General features: G+C 40.1%; 1 protein-coding gene across 1 annotated transcript in view; it reads left to right on the top strand.

Annotated features, from left to right (window-relative positions):
• gramd2ab (GRAM domain containing 2Ab) overlaps positions 1-19,431 on the top strand; it is a 42,175-nt gene extending 22,744 nt beyond the window's left edge. The window contains exons 2-12 of the mRNA XM_074633415.1: positions 745-857; positions 8,114-8,171; positions 10,279-10,351; positions 10,629-10,732; positions 12,558-12,656; positions 14,062-14,133; positions 14,222-14,281; positions 15,060-15,189; positions 15,555-15,663; positions 17,221-17,322; positions 18,263-19,431. Of these exons, the coding sequence (XP_074489516.1) occupies positions 751-857; positions 8,114-8,171; positions 10,279-10,351; positions 10,629-10,732; positions 12,558-12,656; positions 14,062-14,133; positions 14,222-14,281; positions 15,060-15,189; positions 15,555-15,663; positions 17,221-17,322; positions 18,263-18,296 (948 nt within the window). The 5' untranslated portion in view covers positions 745-750 and the 3' untranslated portion in view covers positions 18,297-19,431. The remainder of the gene's footprint in view (positions 1-744; positions 858-8,113; positions 8,172-10,278; positions 10,352-10,628; positions 10,733-12,557; positions 12,657-14,061; positions 14,134-14,221; positions 14,282-15,059; positions 15,190-15,554; positions 15,664-17,220; positions 17,323-18,262) is intronic.
• Positions 19,432-20,282: the final 851 nt, after the last annotated feature.

Raw genomic sequence — 20,282 nt, 5'->3', positions numbered from 1 at the left:
CCAGAGTACGATAACTGCGTATACAACTACCCAAACGAACCGCACCAGAGTTTGATTAAAATGGACAAAAGTTTGGGTTGTGAAAGCGCTCTAAGTTCCAGTCCTTGTACCATCTCTTGTAATTTTACAGTATTTTTTGGTTCTACTACTAACCACAGGGTTAAGAGTACTACCTCTAGACAACCTCAGTCATACTGTAGCCATAGAACCAGCTCTGGTATAACCCCCAGTATTAAACCAGAACCGACCTTATTACTCAGTGTAAACTTTACTTCTTCTCGTTGTCAGATGAGTATATTTTGTTTTTACTCAGCAGCTGTCAGATTGTGAAGAAGATGGAAGTAAAGACAGTTTTTGGTGGTAGACCAGAGGAACAGAAGTGTTTCTGTTTTGTGTTTCAGAGTGAAGCTGGTCCTCTCGTCTCCTCACTCTCGTGTTTGTTTCTTCTTCAGCTCGCTGGATGTTGGTCACACGTCTATATTTAGAGCTGGTTATCTGATGCTGCATCCCTCGCTCTCCCTCTCCTCCTGATCATCATTTCACAGTCTTTCAGAATAGCGTTGATGTAACACTGTGGTACATTAAAAAGCTTTATTTATAACGCTCTGTGGCGACGGAGCGATCTGCAGACACAGAGGTGTAATCCCCGACATCATCACACTGAAAAATATGTACAAATACGTGTGACTTCAAACAGAAATATTCTAGTTGTCTAACATTGTTCTTCCCTCCTGACCGTCCAGGCCCATAATGATGATGTCAGAGAATATGGAGCAGAGTGATGATGTCAGCGTCCTGCACCCCCATGAGGTGGAGCCCCCCAGGGAGGAGGACGGACACTGCCTCTTGCCCTTCAGGTGAGTAACTGCAGTCTAGCTACAATCACAGTGATTGGTGAGGGTTTTTATAGGCAGGATTAAGAATGGGGGCGTTTTTCTTTCTATGCCAGAGAGAGAAAAATGGCCACAAGGGTGGAAGAGATCAGCACGGCTGTTTGGGTTGTTGGAAGTTGATTAACTTGAGATGATTATTTGATCGACATGACAAACGTTAAATGCCCCTAGCGACCACTACTGCAACGTCTGTATAGTTGGTTTTCAAAGTCCGACACTGACTCAGTTTAGACTTCATTCTGAAGTTAGGGTATTGACCCGTTTATGCTGACGTCATCAAAAAATTTATTATGCCCCAGCCATCTAGACGAGGTCGCTAGCTTTAAACATGGAATTAAAACTAGGGCTGCCAAAGTTAACGCAATAATAACGCATTCGATCTGAGCAGGCTCAGTTTTAAAGCTAGAGTGAAGAAACTGGCTTCATATAAAACTAGAAATCCTAAGAAATCCATTGGTACCAACCATGTCATACTAGCCAGTCGAGGAAAAACTGTCTTGGCCACTGTCAAAGCATTTATAGGTACTCACGAGTCTTCCCTTCACAGACATGCCCACTTTATGATAATCACATGCCGTTTGGGGCAAGTCATAGTCAAGTCAGCACACTGACACACTGACAGCTGTTGTTGCCTGTTGGGCTGCAGTTTGGCATGTTATGATTTGAGCATATTTTTTATGCTAAATGCAGTACCTGTGAGGGTTTCTGGACAATATTTGTCATTATTTTGTGTTGTTAACTGATTTACAATAATAAATATATACATATATTTTCATAAAGCAGCATATTTACTGGGGCTCGAACGATTCACCTATCTCCCGATTCGATACTATCACGATACTTGGGTGCCGATTAGATAAGTATTGCGATTCGATATTACGATTTATTTCGATTTTGTGATTTTGTTAACTTTTTTAACACTAGACCATTGGAAAAAGTTGAATCATGCACTTCTAGGTACTGTTACTTTTGAAAATATCTGAATGAATCCAGTAAAAAATGTTTGATTTTCAGCATGTATGTAGTCAGAGATGTCCTGAAGTCAAATATATCAGTCATTGTCAGGAATTATTTATAAAAAAAATTCCAGCAACCAAAAAATAAAGAATAAAGACATTTCCCTCACAAATTAGTGGTATTTTCTTTTTAATTTATAAGGGACATGTAATGTTTTATACTTCTGGTGAATATAATCCAATCAATCTTATTTCCATATATGTATTTTATAAATACAGTTCCCTTTGTTAACATCTTATTTTGAAAACTGGACGTAGTCCCACACGTGTATACTTCCTCTAACTTCTCCAAGGTGGTCTCTAGCTCTCCCGTCAGATCCGTTCTCTTTATACATCCATGGTCAGCTCCATCGGGGCCGTTTGAATGTATTTAACATAAATGTCAGTATATGGGTGCTCTACAGTTGTAGCGTCGGCCCATTTGACCACGGAGATGAGAGTGACGGTCGGCTCGACCGCATGTTACCTCAATACGATAATGTTTCCTGTCCGTGACAGAGTTAGCATGCAGCTTTAGCCATGATGTCTAGATCTGCTTTTCCTGCAATGTGTGAAACCCAAAGTGTTTCCATACTTTACTGGATGTGTAGTGTTTACCACGCTGGATTTAAAATGTGAGGCTGCAGGTCGTATCCATGCAGACCCTCCAACGTTTTCTGCTTTGTCGTTTCTGCTTGCTGCGGCCGGCTTGTTTGTCTTGTTTTTTAAACGGATATGACGTCACGTTACTCAGACTGCAAAAATAAAAGCGGTAACTTCCTTCTACCTCCACATAGACTCAAATAAAGCAAATATATAGATTCTGGCGTTAAATAAATCAATTTCAAAATCGTAAAAAAAAAAAAAAATCGCTAGACATAGGTGAATCGATTAATTTTCCCACCCCTAACATTTGCCCACTCCCATGTTGATAAGAGTATTAAATACTTCACAAATCTCCCTTTAAGATAATTTTGAAAAGATACAAAATGTGTGATTAATTGTGATTAACTATTTTAATTGACTCACAGCCCTAGTTTTACTATTTGATTAATTTACAGACATTGTTATAATATGTTGGCTGTTTTGTTGGCAGCTAATCTTTTACATATGAGGAGTATGCATGAAGGAAGCAGCTGGGTGACTGCCGGTGTAGCTCTCACCTATTTGCAGTATCAATACAGATATTTTTGTGACAAAACCAAATACTGATGGTAGCTCTGTGTTTAAATACTTCCTCTCACATGTTGCGTTCTCACCGGAAACAGAAGCAGTTTAGGTTTTGATCTGAGGAAACAGATGTAGGTCGGGCTGCAGGTAGAAACCTCCAGCAGCTGCTAGATGTGGACTAAGCTCACAGCTGGAGGGCCTGCAGGTGGATCCAGATGTTGTGGACAGAAACACACACTGAGTTATAACCTGTGTGTTGGTACAGGAAGGCTGCAGGAGACTCGGCTTGTGATACAGAAAGTGAACAAACGTTATGTGGATGATTCACTCCCTCCTCCTCATAATCAACCAGCTCCCTCATTAGTCCTGACAAAGACCGTGTGTGTTTGTGTTGGTGTGTGTTGGTGTGTGTGTGTGTGTGTGTATGTGTGTTTGGCGGGAGATGAAAGCTGAGTAGACGTGCAGGACAGACAATAAACAGAGAGGGAAAGCCTCACTGTGTCTCTCACTGCTCTGTTATTCCTGTCACGTACGACACAAGCTGCAGAATCAGAGGCTGACTGTGTGTGTGTGTGTGTGTGTGTTTGCCTGGAGCACGTGCAGTCCGCTCACGTTTCCAGGCAGCAGAGCTCAGAGAGGCTGATGGGAAAACACTGGAGGTGTGTGCATGTATGTGTGTGTGTGTGTGTGTGTGTGTCTGTGTGTGTGTGTGTAGCTGGTGTAAAGCCTTAAATCACCTCTGCTGACAGGAAGCTAATGTTCCCTTTAAAACCCACAAACAACCAAACACACTAAAACACACACCACGATTCTAAACGGAGAAATGTCACTGTGATCTGAATCCTAATGGACATAAAGCTGCGTGAATGTGTTGAACTTTGAGGGGACGGAGAGTCCAAAATAGAGCAAAGCTATCGTAGCTTATTAGCTGTGTGTCACCGTTTACTTTTATTTAAAGGAACAGTGTGTAACATTTCAGAGGATCTATAGGTTTTAGTGTCGTCACGGTGTTAGCTGGAGGCTAAACAAAGGAAGGACTGGAGGCTAACACTAGCAGTGGGCTAAAGCTCCACATCTTAAATGTCATCTTGCTGTGTTGTTGGGTGCCAGAATCCAGATATCACACATTTGATATGACAAACTGTGATTCGAGGCTCTAGCGAGCTACAATATCGGAGAAACGTTTCAGAGATGGAGAGTTGCTAATATTTAGCCTTCTGCTAACCGCAGCCATGAGCCGATATTGTACGACTCTTTACTGAAGTGTAGTTAACTATAGGCATCCAAAGATTTACATACGCCCTCAATTTATCCTTACAGCGCTGCCGTTGGCCACCAGCCCGCTGGTCGGACGGCTGGCTACTTAGCTAGCTTAGCTTGCTAATTCCACCATGCCGTCATGCAACACAGAAAATGAGCCGAACAAAGTTGTCACTCATTTGGCGATAGCACTGTGCTTTCCTACGTCGTGGCAAAATCAGGATAATCAACAGCGATCAAAAGAAAATAGCGGTCAACAAAGAAAATGGCGACCCACTCAACCTCTCTTTCCTCCGGCATCCGGGTGACCAGCTGATTATAATAACTATGAGCGGCGCCCATATCTATGTGACCCAAATCTCCCAGATCACATAATAATAAATGACAATATCACAAACACTAACCCCAATACCAAAACATATAAACCATCATAACCAGTGGCGGCCGGCCAATAGAGGGCCACGGGGCCTGGCCCCACCCACCTTGAGCCACCAAAAAAAAAAAAAAAAATTATAAAATTATAAATTATAAAAATTATAAAAATTGTCAATATGTGTGTTTTTGACCTATGGAATATACCCGTAATATTTGTAAAATAGGATAACTGCGCCAAATATCTGCTTTCCTCCTTGAACTCTCTGCTAGTGCACCTCTCAGCTGCTCTGCTGCACGTGCACTTTCTGGGGCCAAATGGATTTGGCCCAAGGAAGGCGGGTCTAATAAGCAGTACAGCCAATCACTGATTAAAGATATATGATTACAAGCATGAATGACATACAATTCATCCAATCAGCGCCGTAAAAAAGACTTCCGGGAGGGCCAAACTGATTTGGCCCATGGTGTGCGCGCGCACGTTCACGTGTGTCTCTCTCTGTTCTCGTCAGGGCTCATGTCAGTTCTCGCGTGATCTTGTCTTCTCGTCTCTCGCTTCTCTCCACTTCTCTTCTCTCACAGCCCATTTTAACGGCATGACAATGGAACAGCCAAGCACTAGTAGCGCTACTCTTGCAAGACTCAACCCTAACTCGATCAAATCTCTCCTCCAAGACCCGTTTGAGAGAAGGACTTTGGCGGAGAAACTCCTGGTGAAACAACTGGGCCCAGATCAACCTCCTGGACTCAGCATAAAACAACAGACCGGCGTTTGTTGAAATTGATTGGCCCTACCCAAAAAAAAATCCACCAGCCGCCACTGATCATAACCCTAATTAACATGACTACAAACATGACTCCTTTCTGAGGTCGTTCATGGCTCCTACATTAAGGACGGCCTCTGAGCGAGGAGAACGGCGTTACCGCGGTTTGCCACTCGGCGGCTCACGTTACCGCAGTCTTGGAAAGAGAGGAGTGAGAGGAGGGGGACTCAGCTGGTTGCAATCTGCAACCACACCACTAGATGTCACTAAATCCTACACACTGTCCCTTTAAAGGGATAGTTCAGGTGTTTCTCAGTGGGGTTGTATGAGGTACTTATCCACAGCAGGTGTATTTCTTACAGTAGGTGACGGTCGGCGTGCCCCCAGCTTGGAGACAAAGACAGCAGTACCAGTACCGGAGCAAAGCAGTACACTGCAAAAAAACATATTTTAGCTACCTAAAAGAAAAGCTCACCTAAAAAAATTTATATCCGTTTAAGTTCCATGTATGCTCTATTTATTAATATTATATTTATAATTATTAAATTATAAGGATTCAAACTTTAAACATCTGAGACTGAGAAGATCCAGACGTGTTGTTATCTGTTCAACCACACGACACTCTGAAACTGTTGAGCGTCATTTCAACTGTTTGACATGCAAACATGAGATGTTCAGATGTGTCTGCTGAGTGTGAACACGACCTGTTTCTCTGCTCCACTTTCTCCATTCAGAGTCACTGTTTGCATAATTACTCCTTTTATCTGTGTGTGTGTGTGTGTGTGTGTGTGTGTGTGTGTGTGTGTGTGTGTGTGTGTGTGTGTGTGTGTGTGTGTGTGTGAGCGTGTGTGTGTGTGTGTGTGTGTGTATCTGCCTCCCAGTAGCTCTTGTGGACAATAGGTCCTTTCACACACACACACACACACACACACACACACAGATTGAACTCTCCAGTGTACCGAACTAAAAGCAGTGGCTGATGGGAATTTTCACTCCTTTTCCAGTTCCCGTTTTTCACATTTACACTGTTAATAATGATGACTGGTGGAAGAAGTACTCAGTAAAAGTAGAAACACCACAGTCTAAAAACATACAAAACATAACGTATAGCTGAATACTAGCACTGTCAATTGATAAAAATGTTGAATCGAGATTAACTGCAAATGAATTGCACGTTTTTTTATCTGTTCAAATTGTACCTTAAAGGGAGATTTGTCAAGTATTTAATACTCTTATCAACATGGGAGTGGACAAATATGCTGCTTGGGTAACGTGACGTCATATCCGTTCTGTATCCATCAACCCAAACAAACCGCAGCGAGCTGAAACGAGAGAGTAGAAAACGTTGGAGGGTCAGCGTGGATACGACCTGCACCCTCCCATGTTAAATCCAAAGTGGTAACATCCAGTAAAGTATTGAAACAATTGAGGTATCACACATTGCAGAAAAAGCAGAGACATCATGGCTAAAGCTGCATGCTAACTCTGTCACGGACAGGAAACGTTATCGTATTGAGGTAACGTGAGGTCAAGCCGGCCGTCACTCTCATCTCCGTGGTCAAATGGGCCGACGCTACAACTGTAGAGCACCCATATACTGACATTTATGTTAAATGCATTCAAACGGCCCCGATGGAGCTGACCATGGATGTATAAAGAGAACGGAGCTGACGGGAGAGCTAGAGACCACCTTGAAGAAGTTAGAGGAAGTTTACACGTGTGACTACGTCTGGTTTTCAAAATAAGATGTTAACAAAGGGAACTGTATATACAAAATACATATATGGAAATATGATTGATTGGATTATATTCACCAGAAGTATATTAAGTATATTACATGTCCCTTATAAATTAAAAAGAAAATCACACTAATTTGTGAGGGAAATGTCTTTATTCTTTGATTTTTGGGTTGCTGGAAGAAATGTAATAAATAATTCCTGACAATGACTGATATATTTGACTTCAGGACATCTCTGACTACATACATGCTGAAAATCAAACATTTTTACTGGATTAATTTCAGAGATTTTCCAAAGTAAAAGTCCCTACAAGTGTATGATTCAACTTTTCCCCCATGGTCTAGTGTTAAAAAAGTTAACAAAAAATCACAATAAATCAGAATACTGAATTGCGATACTTGTAGAATCACAATACTTAAAAATTGCAATACATATCGAATAAGCACACAAGTATCGTGATAGTATTGAATCTGGAGATAGGTGTATCGTCCCAGTCCTGCTGGTATCAAAATGTGGCATATGAATAACCAACAGTTCGTATGATATTTTACAAAAAGTCATTCCTTATTTTTTGTGGGTTTTCCTCAGAATATCCAGCAACACATGACAATTACAGTCTTTTCAAAATAAACTACCATCTTCACAGGAAACAACTTGGTTAGTGTTAGGAGTAGATGTTGGTCTGGGTTAAATAACTACGGAAGTTACGTGACAAATAAATCAATCGTTGACTTCTGGTCTTACACGGGACACGAACAGCAGTCTCCTGGGTCTGGTGTTTACCCGCCCATCCACCCCGACCTCCTCCCTACGCTGCGTTAGTCGATCTTTATACGTCCTGGTTCTTCTCTGCAGAAACTGTGGTTCTTGTCTGTTCTGACAGAATAATGACATGAGATGTAATGTGTTGTGTCCTGCAGGCTGCAGCTGATCGATGACCTGACCTACGAAGACGTGAAGAAGTGTTACCGAGGATCAGTGAGTCCTTCACTCAGCAACACAAACACTCACCGCACCTACACACACCTACACACACACACACGCACGCACGCACGCACGCACACACACACACACACACACACACACACACACACACACACACACACACACACACACACACACACACACACACACACACACACAGGCAGCTCTGTAGTTGTTTCCAGACGTCCAGAGATGACGGTCGACCAGCAGGAGTCCTTTCAAATCTTTTTTTAAGTCTCTGCAGAAGTTTCCGGCGTCTGTCTCGTCTCCATGGGAACACGGTCAGGGGTGTGTGTGTGTGTGCGGTTACAGTCGACCGTCAGACATCCGAGTTCCCAGATTAAATCTCAGATATGAGACCTATATTTAACACAGAGCTACAGATTTACTGCAGCTTCTAACACATTCTGAAACCCAGCACCATTTACTATTTACTCATTTGCAATGATCAGTTTTGCGCGGAAAACTCTCCACTTCTGAGTACCAGATGCAAACATAGCACGGATGGGATTCACAGGAGACACAAGGAAGAAAGAAACGTGAATGCTATTTATTCTACAGAAATCTCCTTGATATCTGTGATGAGACCACAAAAACACCAGTAGTGGAAGAAGTACTCAGATCTTTAACTTCAGTAAAAGTAGTAACACCAAAGTGTAGAAATACTGCTACACATAAAAGTCCTGCATCCAAAATTGTATTTAAGTAAAAGTACAAAAGTATTGGGATCAAAATATTCGTACCAAAGGCAAAAGTACTCATTAAACAGTAGGGGTGTAAGAATATATCGGAAAAAACGATGTGTTGTGATATTGTATAGATTCTCAAAAACCCTGTATCGTTTTTTTATTAATAGTTTACATGCAAAGATTAACTCAGTCAATACTTCATTTAATTTATATATATATATATATATATATATAAAATATATAAATTAAATGAAGTATATATCAACATGAGAGTGGACAAATATGCTGCTTTATGCAAATATATGTATATATTCATTATTGGAAATCAATTAACAACTCAAAACACTGAGCCCACTACAACCTCCACAAGATCGATTGAATTGATACATTAAAGAAATGAGTGGCGTTAATACGAATTTGCGTTAACGTGTTATTATCGTGTTAACTTCAACAGCCCTAGTTTCAAATATTAAACTGACCTCTGGAAGTAGGAGTTGAAACTCCAGTATCAAGAGAAAATGAAAGATCAATGACTTAATGTCTTCTATAAAACTTCTTTGGTGTCAAAGCTTGTAGTTTGACCTGAATGTCCCAGCCGTCTCTTCAGGTGGAGCAGCCGGCGTCGAGCTGCCTCTGCTGCTTTCTGTTGATTCAGTCTTTGTTGTTTCAGACAGGAACAGGAAGGCAGGAAGTCTCACAGAGAATAAAGACACACAGGTGTATTTAGATGATGTAACGTCTGACCCACATATCAGGAATCAAAACAATACTGAGCATGAATATTCATGAAAGTAGTGGTTTAGTTTGTATTAGAAGTATTCAAATCTTACCATGGTAAAAGTACTAATACAACAATGTAAAATACTCTGTTACACGTAAACATCCTGCAGTCAAAACTAGGGGTTGGGCGATATTGAAATTCCCCTACTGACGTTATTGCTTTAAGGAAAACAACGATATACGATATTATCGCCCAAAAAGAAAGCTGAAGAGAGATGCACATAGATATAAATATCTATAGAGATGCATATGTTGAAATAATATGCATAGAAATGTATAAGCAGGGAGAACTATTTTACACAAGGGCATGCTGAGATCAATAAATCAGATGAATCAACTGAACAACATCGATGTCGGTGAAACGTCGGTGTTGTTGTCTCAGGTCTCTCTCTCGTACATTCGCCAACGGTCGGTCCACACAGGGAACACCAACAGCGCCTGGCGGCTGCAGAACCTGTTACCTTACCTTACCTTCAGCAACAACAGTCCAAGTTCTCTCTGTAATAATGACATTCAAATCAATTATTATATTGATTTCAACCAAGTGACACCAAATGACATGATTATTAATTCCATAACGAGCTGTATGTGAATGTGTGTGACTAACTGTGTTCCTCCTGCTGCCTCCACAGACTGTCAGCAAGTACAACTCTCAGTACCACAAACTGTTCCAGACGGTTCCTAAAGAGGAGATCCTGATGAAAGGTAACACTGACTGACAGGACAGATGTTTCACCACAGCTGTATCTCTCTATCAGCTGTCTATCAGCTGTCTATCAGCCGTCTATCAGCCGTCTATCAGCCGCCTATCAGCTGTCTGATCTATACCCCATTCTGACCTGGTGTTAGCTCCTATGTTGTTTCCATAGACAGATGTTTTTATATTTTTTTCCAGCTCCTGATGAAAACATTTGATAAGTTAACTGTCTCTCTGTCTTCCTGTCTGACGCACCTGTCTCCCTGCTCTCTTCTTCCTCTGTAGTGTATTCGTGTGCGTTGTTGCGAGACATCCTGCTGCAGGGACGACTCTACATCTCCAGGAACTGGTTGTGTTTCTACGCAAACCTGTTTGGTAAAGACATCAAGGTGAGTGAAGAAGCCGTCGGTCCATCTCAGACCACCTGTTCCCTTTAAGCTCGATGTCCACTGATGATGACTTTGTGATTTTTCAAATTAAAACAAGCTTTTAAAAAACTCTTTCCGAGCTGGACGAAGCTGAAAACTCGTCCAGTTTAAGACCACTTCCTGTTAGCTTTCTCTGTGATTTCCATTATAACCAGTGTCGAACAACTTTGTGAATATAAAATCATCATGTCAGCGTAGTAGCACAGAAATGACTGTTTATATGACAACAGAAACTGAATATGTCGATGAGAACAACACATTGTGAACTAGTATGCTAAAATACATCTGCAGGTCAAAGGTCACTGTAGTAGGATTGACTTGTACTGCTGTTCTCTCGTAGTTTAGGTTAGCTGAGCTGAGCTTAGTTAGGAGATCTGCAGACTTTTTAAATCAAATTGAATACTTTTTAAGACCTCAACCAGGAATCTTTTAAACCCAAATGCACATAACGTAATATGTTTTAAATCAATTACAATATTGTTATTAATAAATATTTATATTAATACATATTTATATGTATCTCCATATAACAAATTTATCAAAATATAATAATAAAAAAAATTCACTGCAATGAACTGTGTTCCAATGTTTGATGCATTACATGAAACACATCTAAAACAAAACCTTACATACATACATATCGTAGCTTTTAATTACAATTTGGAAAATTCTTAATTTGGAAAAAAAAATAGTAAAAGGCCGTCAGTGGGTTCAGTGATGAGGTGACAGTTGACGGAAGTCAACTTTATTTATTTATATAGCACCTTTCATACAATTATGCAGCCCAAAGTGCTTCACATAGAAAACTAAAACACAAAAAAAACTAAAAATGACAACAATAAAATATTAAAAATCTATAATAATAAAATACTCAAAATCAGAAAGCTAGAAGCCTTGATTTCTTTGTCAGCTGGAGATGAAAAGTCTGTTTGTTTAAGACAGAATTATTGATTTCAGTTTGGTAAAGCCTCGTTCTCGTCCTTAAAACAGTGTCGTGTAGTCGTCAGCACGACAGGAACATTTAGAAAGATAAAGGTCCAGTTTTACATACATGATCCCCATATGACTTCACTGAGTCAACATGTATTATGTTCTGTATGTGTTTGGTCTAGACGGTAGTTTATTCTGTTGAGTCCAGGTGAAAGGTCACCTCAGGATCATTCAGGAGAAAACTGTCATAAAACTACAGTCTGTACCCCGAAACAGCAGAGGAGGAAGAAGTACTCAAATAAGATACTTCAGTAAAAGTACCAATACAAAAGTGTATTCATAAATTGACTTAAGTAAAACTACAAATGTGTTAGCATCAAAATATACTTGAAGTACCAAAAGTACAAGTATGCAGAATAATCTATAATATAATATTGTATTATAAATATTGATGCATTAATGTGTTCAACACTTTAATGTTGCAGCTGGTAAAGGTGGAACTACTTTTAATGACTTTATATACTGCTGGTAGTTTAATTTATAATAATATATCAGCATTAATTAGTTAATTAGATTTTGTTTTAATATTTTGAATCTGTAAAGTTACTAAAGTTATTAAATAAATGTAGTGCAGTAAAAAGTACAATATTTGCCTCTGAGATGTAGAGGGGTAGAAGTATAAAGTAGCAGAGGATGGAAATACTCAAGTAAAGTACCTCAGAGTTGTATTTAAGTACTTGAATAAAATCTTTGATGATGAGGTGCCTTGCTCGAGAGCTGTCGAGCAGAAGAGGCAACAGGAAGTGTTTGCTCTGACTTTCAAACTAAAATGTTGTATTTGATTATCTTCCTGCAGGTGTGTATACCGGTGGTGTCCGTTCGGCTGGTGAAGAAACACAAGACGGCCGGCCTGGTGCCAAACGGCCTGGCTATCACCATGGATACCGCTCAGAAGGTACCAGACAGGACGATTACACACCGGAGACACCACAATATTACAACATTATTACACATATAAGACGGAGGCTCTACTTCCTGCTTTACTTTGACTTACGGATCATTTTTGTTGTATCAAAAGTCCTCAGTTCCAGCTCAGTGTTGCTTTTTATTCAAGCACAAACATGACTGGATGGATGAAAATAAAAATGAAATATAAAGTTTAAGGGTGGCGGCCAGCTTGTCTAAGGATCCTGCAGAGTTTAGGGTTTATCAAAATAAATTTAAGGATTTTTTAATACCACATAGAATGACATTTAATTAGGGCTGTCACAGCAAATTTGTTTTAACGCCACTAATTTCTTTAACACAACTTGTTATTTTTAGGTTGCAGCAGGTTCAGTTTTAAAGCTAGAGTGAAGATAGTGGTATCGAATGAAACTAAAAAACCTGATGAATCCATTGGTTTCAACCATGTCATACTAGCTGTCACAAAAGAGGCTCAATAACGCTCCAAACCTGTGCTAAATTCTGGCGAGGAAAAACTGTCATGGCCATTTTCAAAGGGGTCCCTTGACCTCTGACCTCCAGATATATGAATGAAAATGGGCTTTATGGGTAGAAGTCACTGACAGCTGTTGTTGCCTGTTGGGCTGCAGTTTGCCATGTTGTGATTTCAGCATATTTTTTATGCTAAATGCAGTACCTGTGAGGGTTTCTGGACAATATCTGTCATTGTTTTGTGTTGTTAATTGATTTCCAATAATAAATATATACATGCATTTGCATAAAGCATCATATTTTACACTCCCATGTTGATAAGAGTATTAAATACTTTACAAATCTCCCTTTAAGGTAAATTTTGAACAGATAAAAAAAAAAAGTGTGATTAATTTGCAATTAATCGCGATTAACTATTTTAATTGATTGACAGCCCTACATTTAATACATTCTTCACTGTCAAACCAGTCAAAGAATGACAAAAAACCTTAAGGGACAACCTACAATTATTTATTAAATACATTACACTACTTAATTAATTTATTAAGTTGACATGGACTCTGATAAGTGGCAGAAAATAATTGAATGGATTAACCAAGAAAAAATTTATTAATCACATTTTAGTTTAGAGGTGTAAAAAAATCTCCTGACAAAAGTTAGAACTAAAAAAATATTCAAAACCTTCTTTAACCATATTTAAAACCTTTAAGACCTTTTTTAATGGAACTGAATTTACGTGCACACAAAACGCTGTCAGACTCAGCTTTAAACTGTCAGACTGCAGTTTGAGGATGTTTAATCTGATAAATGAATGAGATGCAATGAGAGATATGAATGCTGGTTTTGGCGTGTTAGCACAGACATTAACTGGTGTATTAGCATGATAGAACAGTTTGTACCGTAACCTGTGTGTCTCTCTGCAGTACGTGTTTGTGTCCCTGCTGTCCAGAGACAGCGTCTACGACGTCCTCCGGAGGATCTGCACTCACCTGCAGGTCAGTGCATCAGACACACAGAAGACAATAATACCTGTTTATATCACAGAAAATATTCCATCCTGACTTCCTGTTTGTCTGTTTGTAGGTGAACGGGAAGAGTCTGAGTCTGAAGCAGTACCTGGAGGAGCCCAGCTCTCTATCCATGGTAACGTCACATTCACCTGTATTTATAGACAGTTTCTGTCCATTGTAACGTCACATTCAGCTGTATTTATAGACAGTTTCTGTCCATTGTAACGTCACATTCAGCTGTATTTATAGACAGTTTCTGTCCATTGTAACGTCACATTCAGCTGTATTTATAGACAGTTTCTGTCCATTGTAACGTCACATTCAGCTGTATTTATAGACAGTTTCTGTCTATGGTAACGTCACATTCAGCTGTATTTATAGACAGTTTCTGTCCATTGTAACGTCACATTCAGCTGTATTTATAGACATGCTGAATACAGAAAGAAGAGAAACACATCCCGTTAATGTGGGAGATATAAAAACCCATCAGAAGCAGAACTGAGTCTCCAGTGTGATGATGAAAGCTGATGTATTAGATATGAGTCACCAGTCAGTGAAAACAGGCTTAGCTGAATACCAGGATCTGTTGTTTTGGTCCTGTGGTGACCCTCGGTGACCCCATCATGCTCCCTGGATAAGAGGCTTTCCCCGTGCTGCCTTCAGGTTCTGGCTGAAATACTGTAAAGTGGAGTAGACAGCACATGATCGACCCAGAGGAAAAAGTTCTCAGTGATTTCCTAAAACAGCTGCTCTCCGTAGTTTTTTATCAAACAGGTGGAAATAGTGACTTTTCTGGGTACTATAGGGGAGATATCAGGCTAAATTCATTGCTGGTTTGAGTCTGAACATGAGATTTGATGTTGAAAGTTCATGAAGTCTTGACTGTCTGTTTTCTGTCCTCTCTCTGTCAGGACGAGTTTCCAGAGGTGTTGAAGTGGAGGAGGAAGCCCTCGCTCCCCGCCGTCTCCTCGTCCCTCCCAGACCTGCTGGGAAGCTCCTCCCCCGGCCTCGTTGCAGACACGCCCTTCATCACGCACACAGGTAGGCCCGCCCACCTGTCAATCAACAGTCACAGGAACCCCCCTCGAGTCAAAGAACGTATATTGATAAGAAGTGAAAGTCAATAGTTCGTTCCATCAGCGCCCAGCAGCAGAGCTACGCTTCTGCCAAGTTGATTTATATCCTCCGATTTACAGACATCTCTTTATACATCCATGGACACACACTCATTGGCGTTTTCAGTCCAAAATGGCATCAGTGCTGCCGCAGCGCTATCTGGTGGCTGTTGTCAAAAAAGCATCAGAGTTTCATGTCTTTGCTTCTAGACTCTTTGCCTGAGTTACAGACAGTGAGGTGCTGAGATGCCTAACATGCCGATTAAGCTGTTTTCTTGTGTCTGTGTGCAGACAGCAGTCTGGAAACAGAGAGATCCGAGATCAGAAAGATCCTGCTGACAGAACCAGTACCTGAACTGGGTCACGTGGAGTACCAGCTGCTGAAACTCTCCATCCTGCTGTGAGTACCACAGTACACAGAAAGTACAACAAAATACCCAGAAAACACATTCACAATCCTCCAGAAACAAAAATCTGAAAAATAGTTAATAAAACTACAGACACCCCAGAGTGTTTTTTCCCTAAATCTTGTGGACTCAATAACTTAAATATGCAGTTTATTGTGTTCAGGAGCTCTATTAAAAAATACCTCAAATACATAAATTTATCACCCAAAAACATCCAGGATTTGACTAAAAACACATACAAATGATAGAAATGGCACTAAAAACCTCCAAAACCTTCAGAATACACAGAGAACAACAGTGGGTGTGTAAATATTACTAATCAGTATTAGTAGTTTTAGTAAATCTCAGGTGTGTTTAGAATCTTCTGTATTTTCCAGTTTTGTCTCAGAACTGTGAACTATATTTTATTGTTGGTCTGTGTTGCCACCTGCTGGTTGAAAATCTTTCACATGGCCACATGCAATATATAACATGACATGAAATGTATCATATTTTAATCATCCATGGTTCATTTCAATACTTTCACTTTCAATAGCTCTTATTTAAAACACTACTCGGCTACTGCGTCCAACTGCAACCCCCCTAACAAGCATCTGTCAGCTTAGGAATTACAATTTTTAGAAAGCTACTGGTTGTCGTGGTAACTGGAGGCACCTCGCGATAGTTGCAGGAATTACGTTCTGTCATCAGCGCTGATGCTACTAGCCTGAGGTCCTGAATCATATGCTCGCTCCCTAAGCAGGCACTCAGTCATGAAAGCTTTGAGAACCCTGATATATGTCACAAAAAGTGTACTAATCAAACTGTATTATGACTGATGACATACTATACTATGACTTTTTATGACATGTTATACTGTGATGTTTTTAGAAAGTTTTTCAACATGCTATACTATCACTTTTTATCTTTGTACAATACTCTTCTTTTTTCCCCATGACATTTTTCGACATAAGTTTTTTTTTCATGACTTTTTAGGACAAACTATACTATGACTTTATTATGATTTTTTTTACATATTATACAATGAATGTTTTTATCACATGCTATACTAAGACTTTTTTTCATGATATTTTTCAAACTTTTTCGACATACTATACTGTTACTTTTCGTGAAATTTTTCGACATATTATACTATGACTTTTTTCCTTTAAATTTTTCAACATATTATAGACTTTTTTTCCATGAAATTTTGTGACATACTATACTATGACTTTTTTTCCATGAAATTATTCGACATAGTATACTATTACTTTTTTTGGTGAAATTTTTCGAACTTTTTCGACATACTATACTATGACTTTTTATGACATTTTTTTACATACTATACAATGAATTTTTTTATGACATGCTATACTAAGACTTTTTTTTCATGACATTTTTCAACATACTAAATTATAAATTTTTTTGGTGACATTTTCCGACATACTATACTAAGACTTTTTTCATCAAATCTTTCGACATACTATTATGTATTATTACTAGTGAGCATGTTTATTGATTGAAGGGTGTACATGTGATCTGTGATATATGTTCTCCTATATGTCCCTCAGTGTCTTCCTGTTGGTCCTGTCGTCCTGCTATCTCGCCTTCAGAGTTTGTCGTCTGGAGCAGCAGCTGAGCTTCCTGAGCAGCCAGCCCACGCTGAGAGAGAGGTACACACATAAATATACAATCCCCTCGAAAACTATTGGAACAGCGAGGCCAATTCTTTTATTTTGCTATACACTGAAAACTTCCCTTTCCCGGGTTAATGTGGCCCGGGAAAGGGAAGTTTGGGGTCCCCTGCTGGAGCTGTTGCCCCCGCGACCCGATCCCGGATAAGCGGTTGAAGATGGATGGATGGATGAAAACATTTGGGATCGACATCAAAAGATGAATATGAGACAAGAGATCAGTATTTCAGCTTCTATTTTCAGGTATGTACATCTAGATCTGTTAACATAGAAGATAGCACCTTTTGTTTGAACCCACCCATTTTTCAAGTGAGCAAGTTTATTGGAACAAGTGACTGACGGGTGTTTTTTGTTGCCCAGGTGTGTCCGATTACATTGATCATTCAAACAATAAATAGCGCTGAATGTCTACTCTCAGTTTCAGCTTTGGGTTTTGCCTGTGCAGACTGCAGTTATAGTTAAAAAGGTGTAACCAACATGAAGACCAGAGAGCTGTTTATGGGAGAAAAGCAAGCAATTTAGAAGCAGAGAGAAGATGGAAAATCAATCGGAGCCACTGCGGTGAAAACCTGGCAAAGCATCACAAAAGAAGAGTGCAAAAGTTTGGTGATGTCAATGGGTCGCAGGCTTGATGCAGTTATTGCAAGCAAAGGATTTGCAACTAAATATTAAGTATTATTCACTTTAATCTATTTTAAGTCTACCTGTTCCTATACTTTTGATCACCTAAAAATGTGGTGCTTCATTACAAACGATATAATTGGAGCACAACCTCATCGCCCCCCTTTTTAAAAATGGGAACCACCACCCCGGTCTTTGTACTTCAGGAAATTAATTAACTGGACCATTTAAACCCACAAACCTCCAGTGCATCAAATAAAAGATTAAACATGCTTACTCTTTGTTCCTCTTTTTCCAGGTGTGGCGAGGTGCCCTGCTGGCTGGCCAATTAGAGGACAGGAACCTGACACTGAAGCCAATCAGGGAGTTAAGAAGAAACTTGCACTTACATAGACTTCCCATCAGGGGGCGGCGGTGAGCGGAGACAGCTCTCAGGAGGACTGTAGCAGCCGTCAGCAGCTAAACTCTGAGCCCGCCACGACCTGGTTACCATAGAGACGTCACAATAGACAACAGAAACAGTAGACTGACCTTTGACCTCTGAGGATGAGGTGATGGGGTGGACACGCAGAGGGCACGTAGAGGTCAGGAGGCTGGAGGGACGACGATATGCTGTAACATAACAGATGTAGATTAATGTGAAGCAGACTGAAAACAGTGTGTGTGTTTGTTTGTGTGTGTGTGTGTGCGCGCATGTGTGTGTGTGTGTGTACATAGACTTAACGGTATTAGGTGTCAAACAATCAGCCAACTAACGCACAGTACATCCACCGCGTACCTGCTACGGCTAAAGTGCGTATATTCCTGTACTTTGGCGAGAAACATACTACGCTTCAGTTGAAGAAGATATCTAGGCTTGCGTATAGACCCTTTTAGTGTCAACGTCATGATGACATCACGGTGTTAGCTGGAGGCTAAACAAAGGAAAGACTGGAGGCTAACACTAGCAGTGGGCTAAAGTTACACATCTAAAATGACATCTTGCTGTGTTGTTGGGTGCCAGAATCCAGATATCACAAACATTTGAGATGACAAACTGTGATTCGAGGCTCTAGCGAGCTACAATATCGGAGAAGCGTTTCAGAGATGGAGAGTAAATGTTGCTAATATTTAGCCTTCTGCTAACCGCAGCCGTGAGCCATTGGCTGAGGTTAGCAGAAGGCTAAACTATTAGCAACCCTTTCTCTCCATCTCTGAAACGCTTCGCCGTTGGTGGTCCCATTGGTTAATGTTCACTTTCTCAGCCAACACTTGTGATCCTGAAGAGTGAGTGACAGGACATATTGAGAGAAACTAGTATTTTCTTCAGCCATTGTTAAAAAAACAAGCCAACAATACTTGCTAGCCAGCGTTAACTAACATGTTGGGAGAATTATTTTGCCTCCACTAAATTCCTCATCATGGTTACTAACAGAAAAGAGGGCTATATGCACGCGTAGTTATCTATCAGGTGTAATGTGTTGATATAACATGAAGTGACATGTACAGGCAGGTGTGGCGTATGTTGCACTAAACGCCTATGGTATGTCACATGTGTAACGCCTGTGTGAATGGTCAGTGTTCAGAGGTTTGGTCAGATCGTTTGACACCTCATAAATGGATCCACATCTACTGACACTCTGACCGTGAGGTCTGTTAGTAGTTCAGGTTAAACATGTTTTCATATGGACACTGTTGGATGTGATGAAACCGTAGTTAGAGTTGGGAGAAGCTGCAGGTTTCTCTCATTCTGTGTTCACGTTACAGATGTTTGTACAAGTTTTACATGAATTCAGCAGGAGATTTATATCTGATGGTCACAACGTAACTCAGTGTCATTAAATCATCCAGGAGACTCCCGTCTCTGTTATGTTGAGAAACATTTAAAGTTGCATTCACACCAAGAGAGAAGCAAATTTTCGCCTCGATTTACTCTCGCGAGTTGGGCCGCCGGTATCATTTGTGTTCATTCACACTAGATGCTTGTCTCCATAGATACCAACAACTTTTCTTTCCCCCATTTCCTCCATCAACCATGGAAGAAATAACCTCTGTTGCTGCTTTGTATATGTTGGTGAAGTCCCAGATATGTAAGAAAACCAAACACCGTCGTGTCTGGGATCATAACATCACCCGGCGGAAAGCTGTATTCACATACAGTGCCATTGCACTGACTGTATCTACCAGCCACACGTCACTACTGCGGTATGAACCCAAAATAAACAGATTGTGCAGTGATTTAACTGCAATAAACAGATCAAATATACAGATAAAAAATGATGCTGAAATAACTACATAATAATGTTGATTTGTAAAAAGTCTGAATTCATGCTTTGTCA

Source organism: Sebastes fasciatus, chromosome 4 (genome assembly GCF_043250625.1).
Source record: "Sebastes fasciatus isolate fSebFas1 chromosome 4, fSebFas1.pri, whole genome shotgun sequence".
Taxonomy (NCBI): Eukaryota; Metazoa; Chordata; class Actinopteri; order Perciformes; family Sebastidae; genus Sebastes; species Sebastes fasciatus.
Note: the sequence above shows the minus strand (reverse complement) of the source record. Positions and strands in the feature narration are given on the sequence as shown.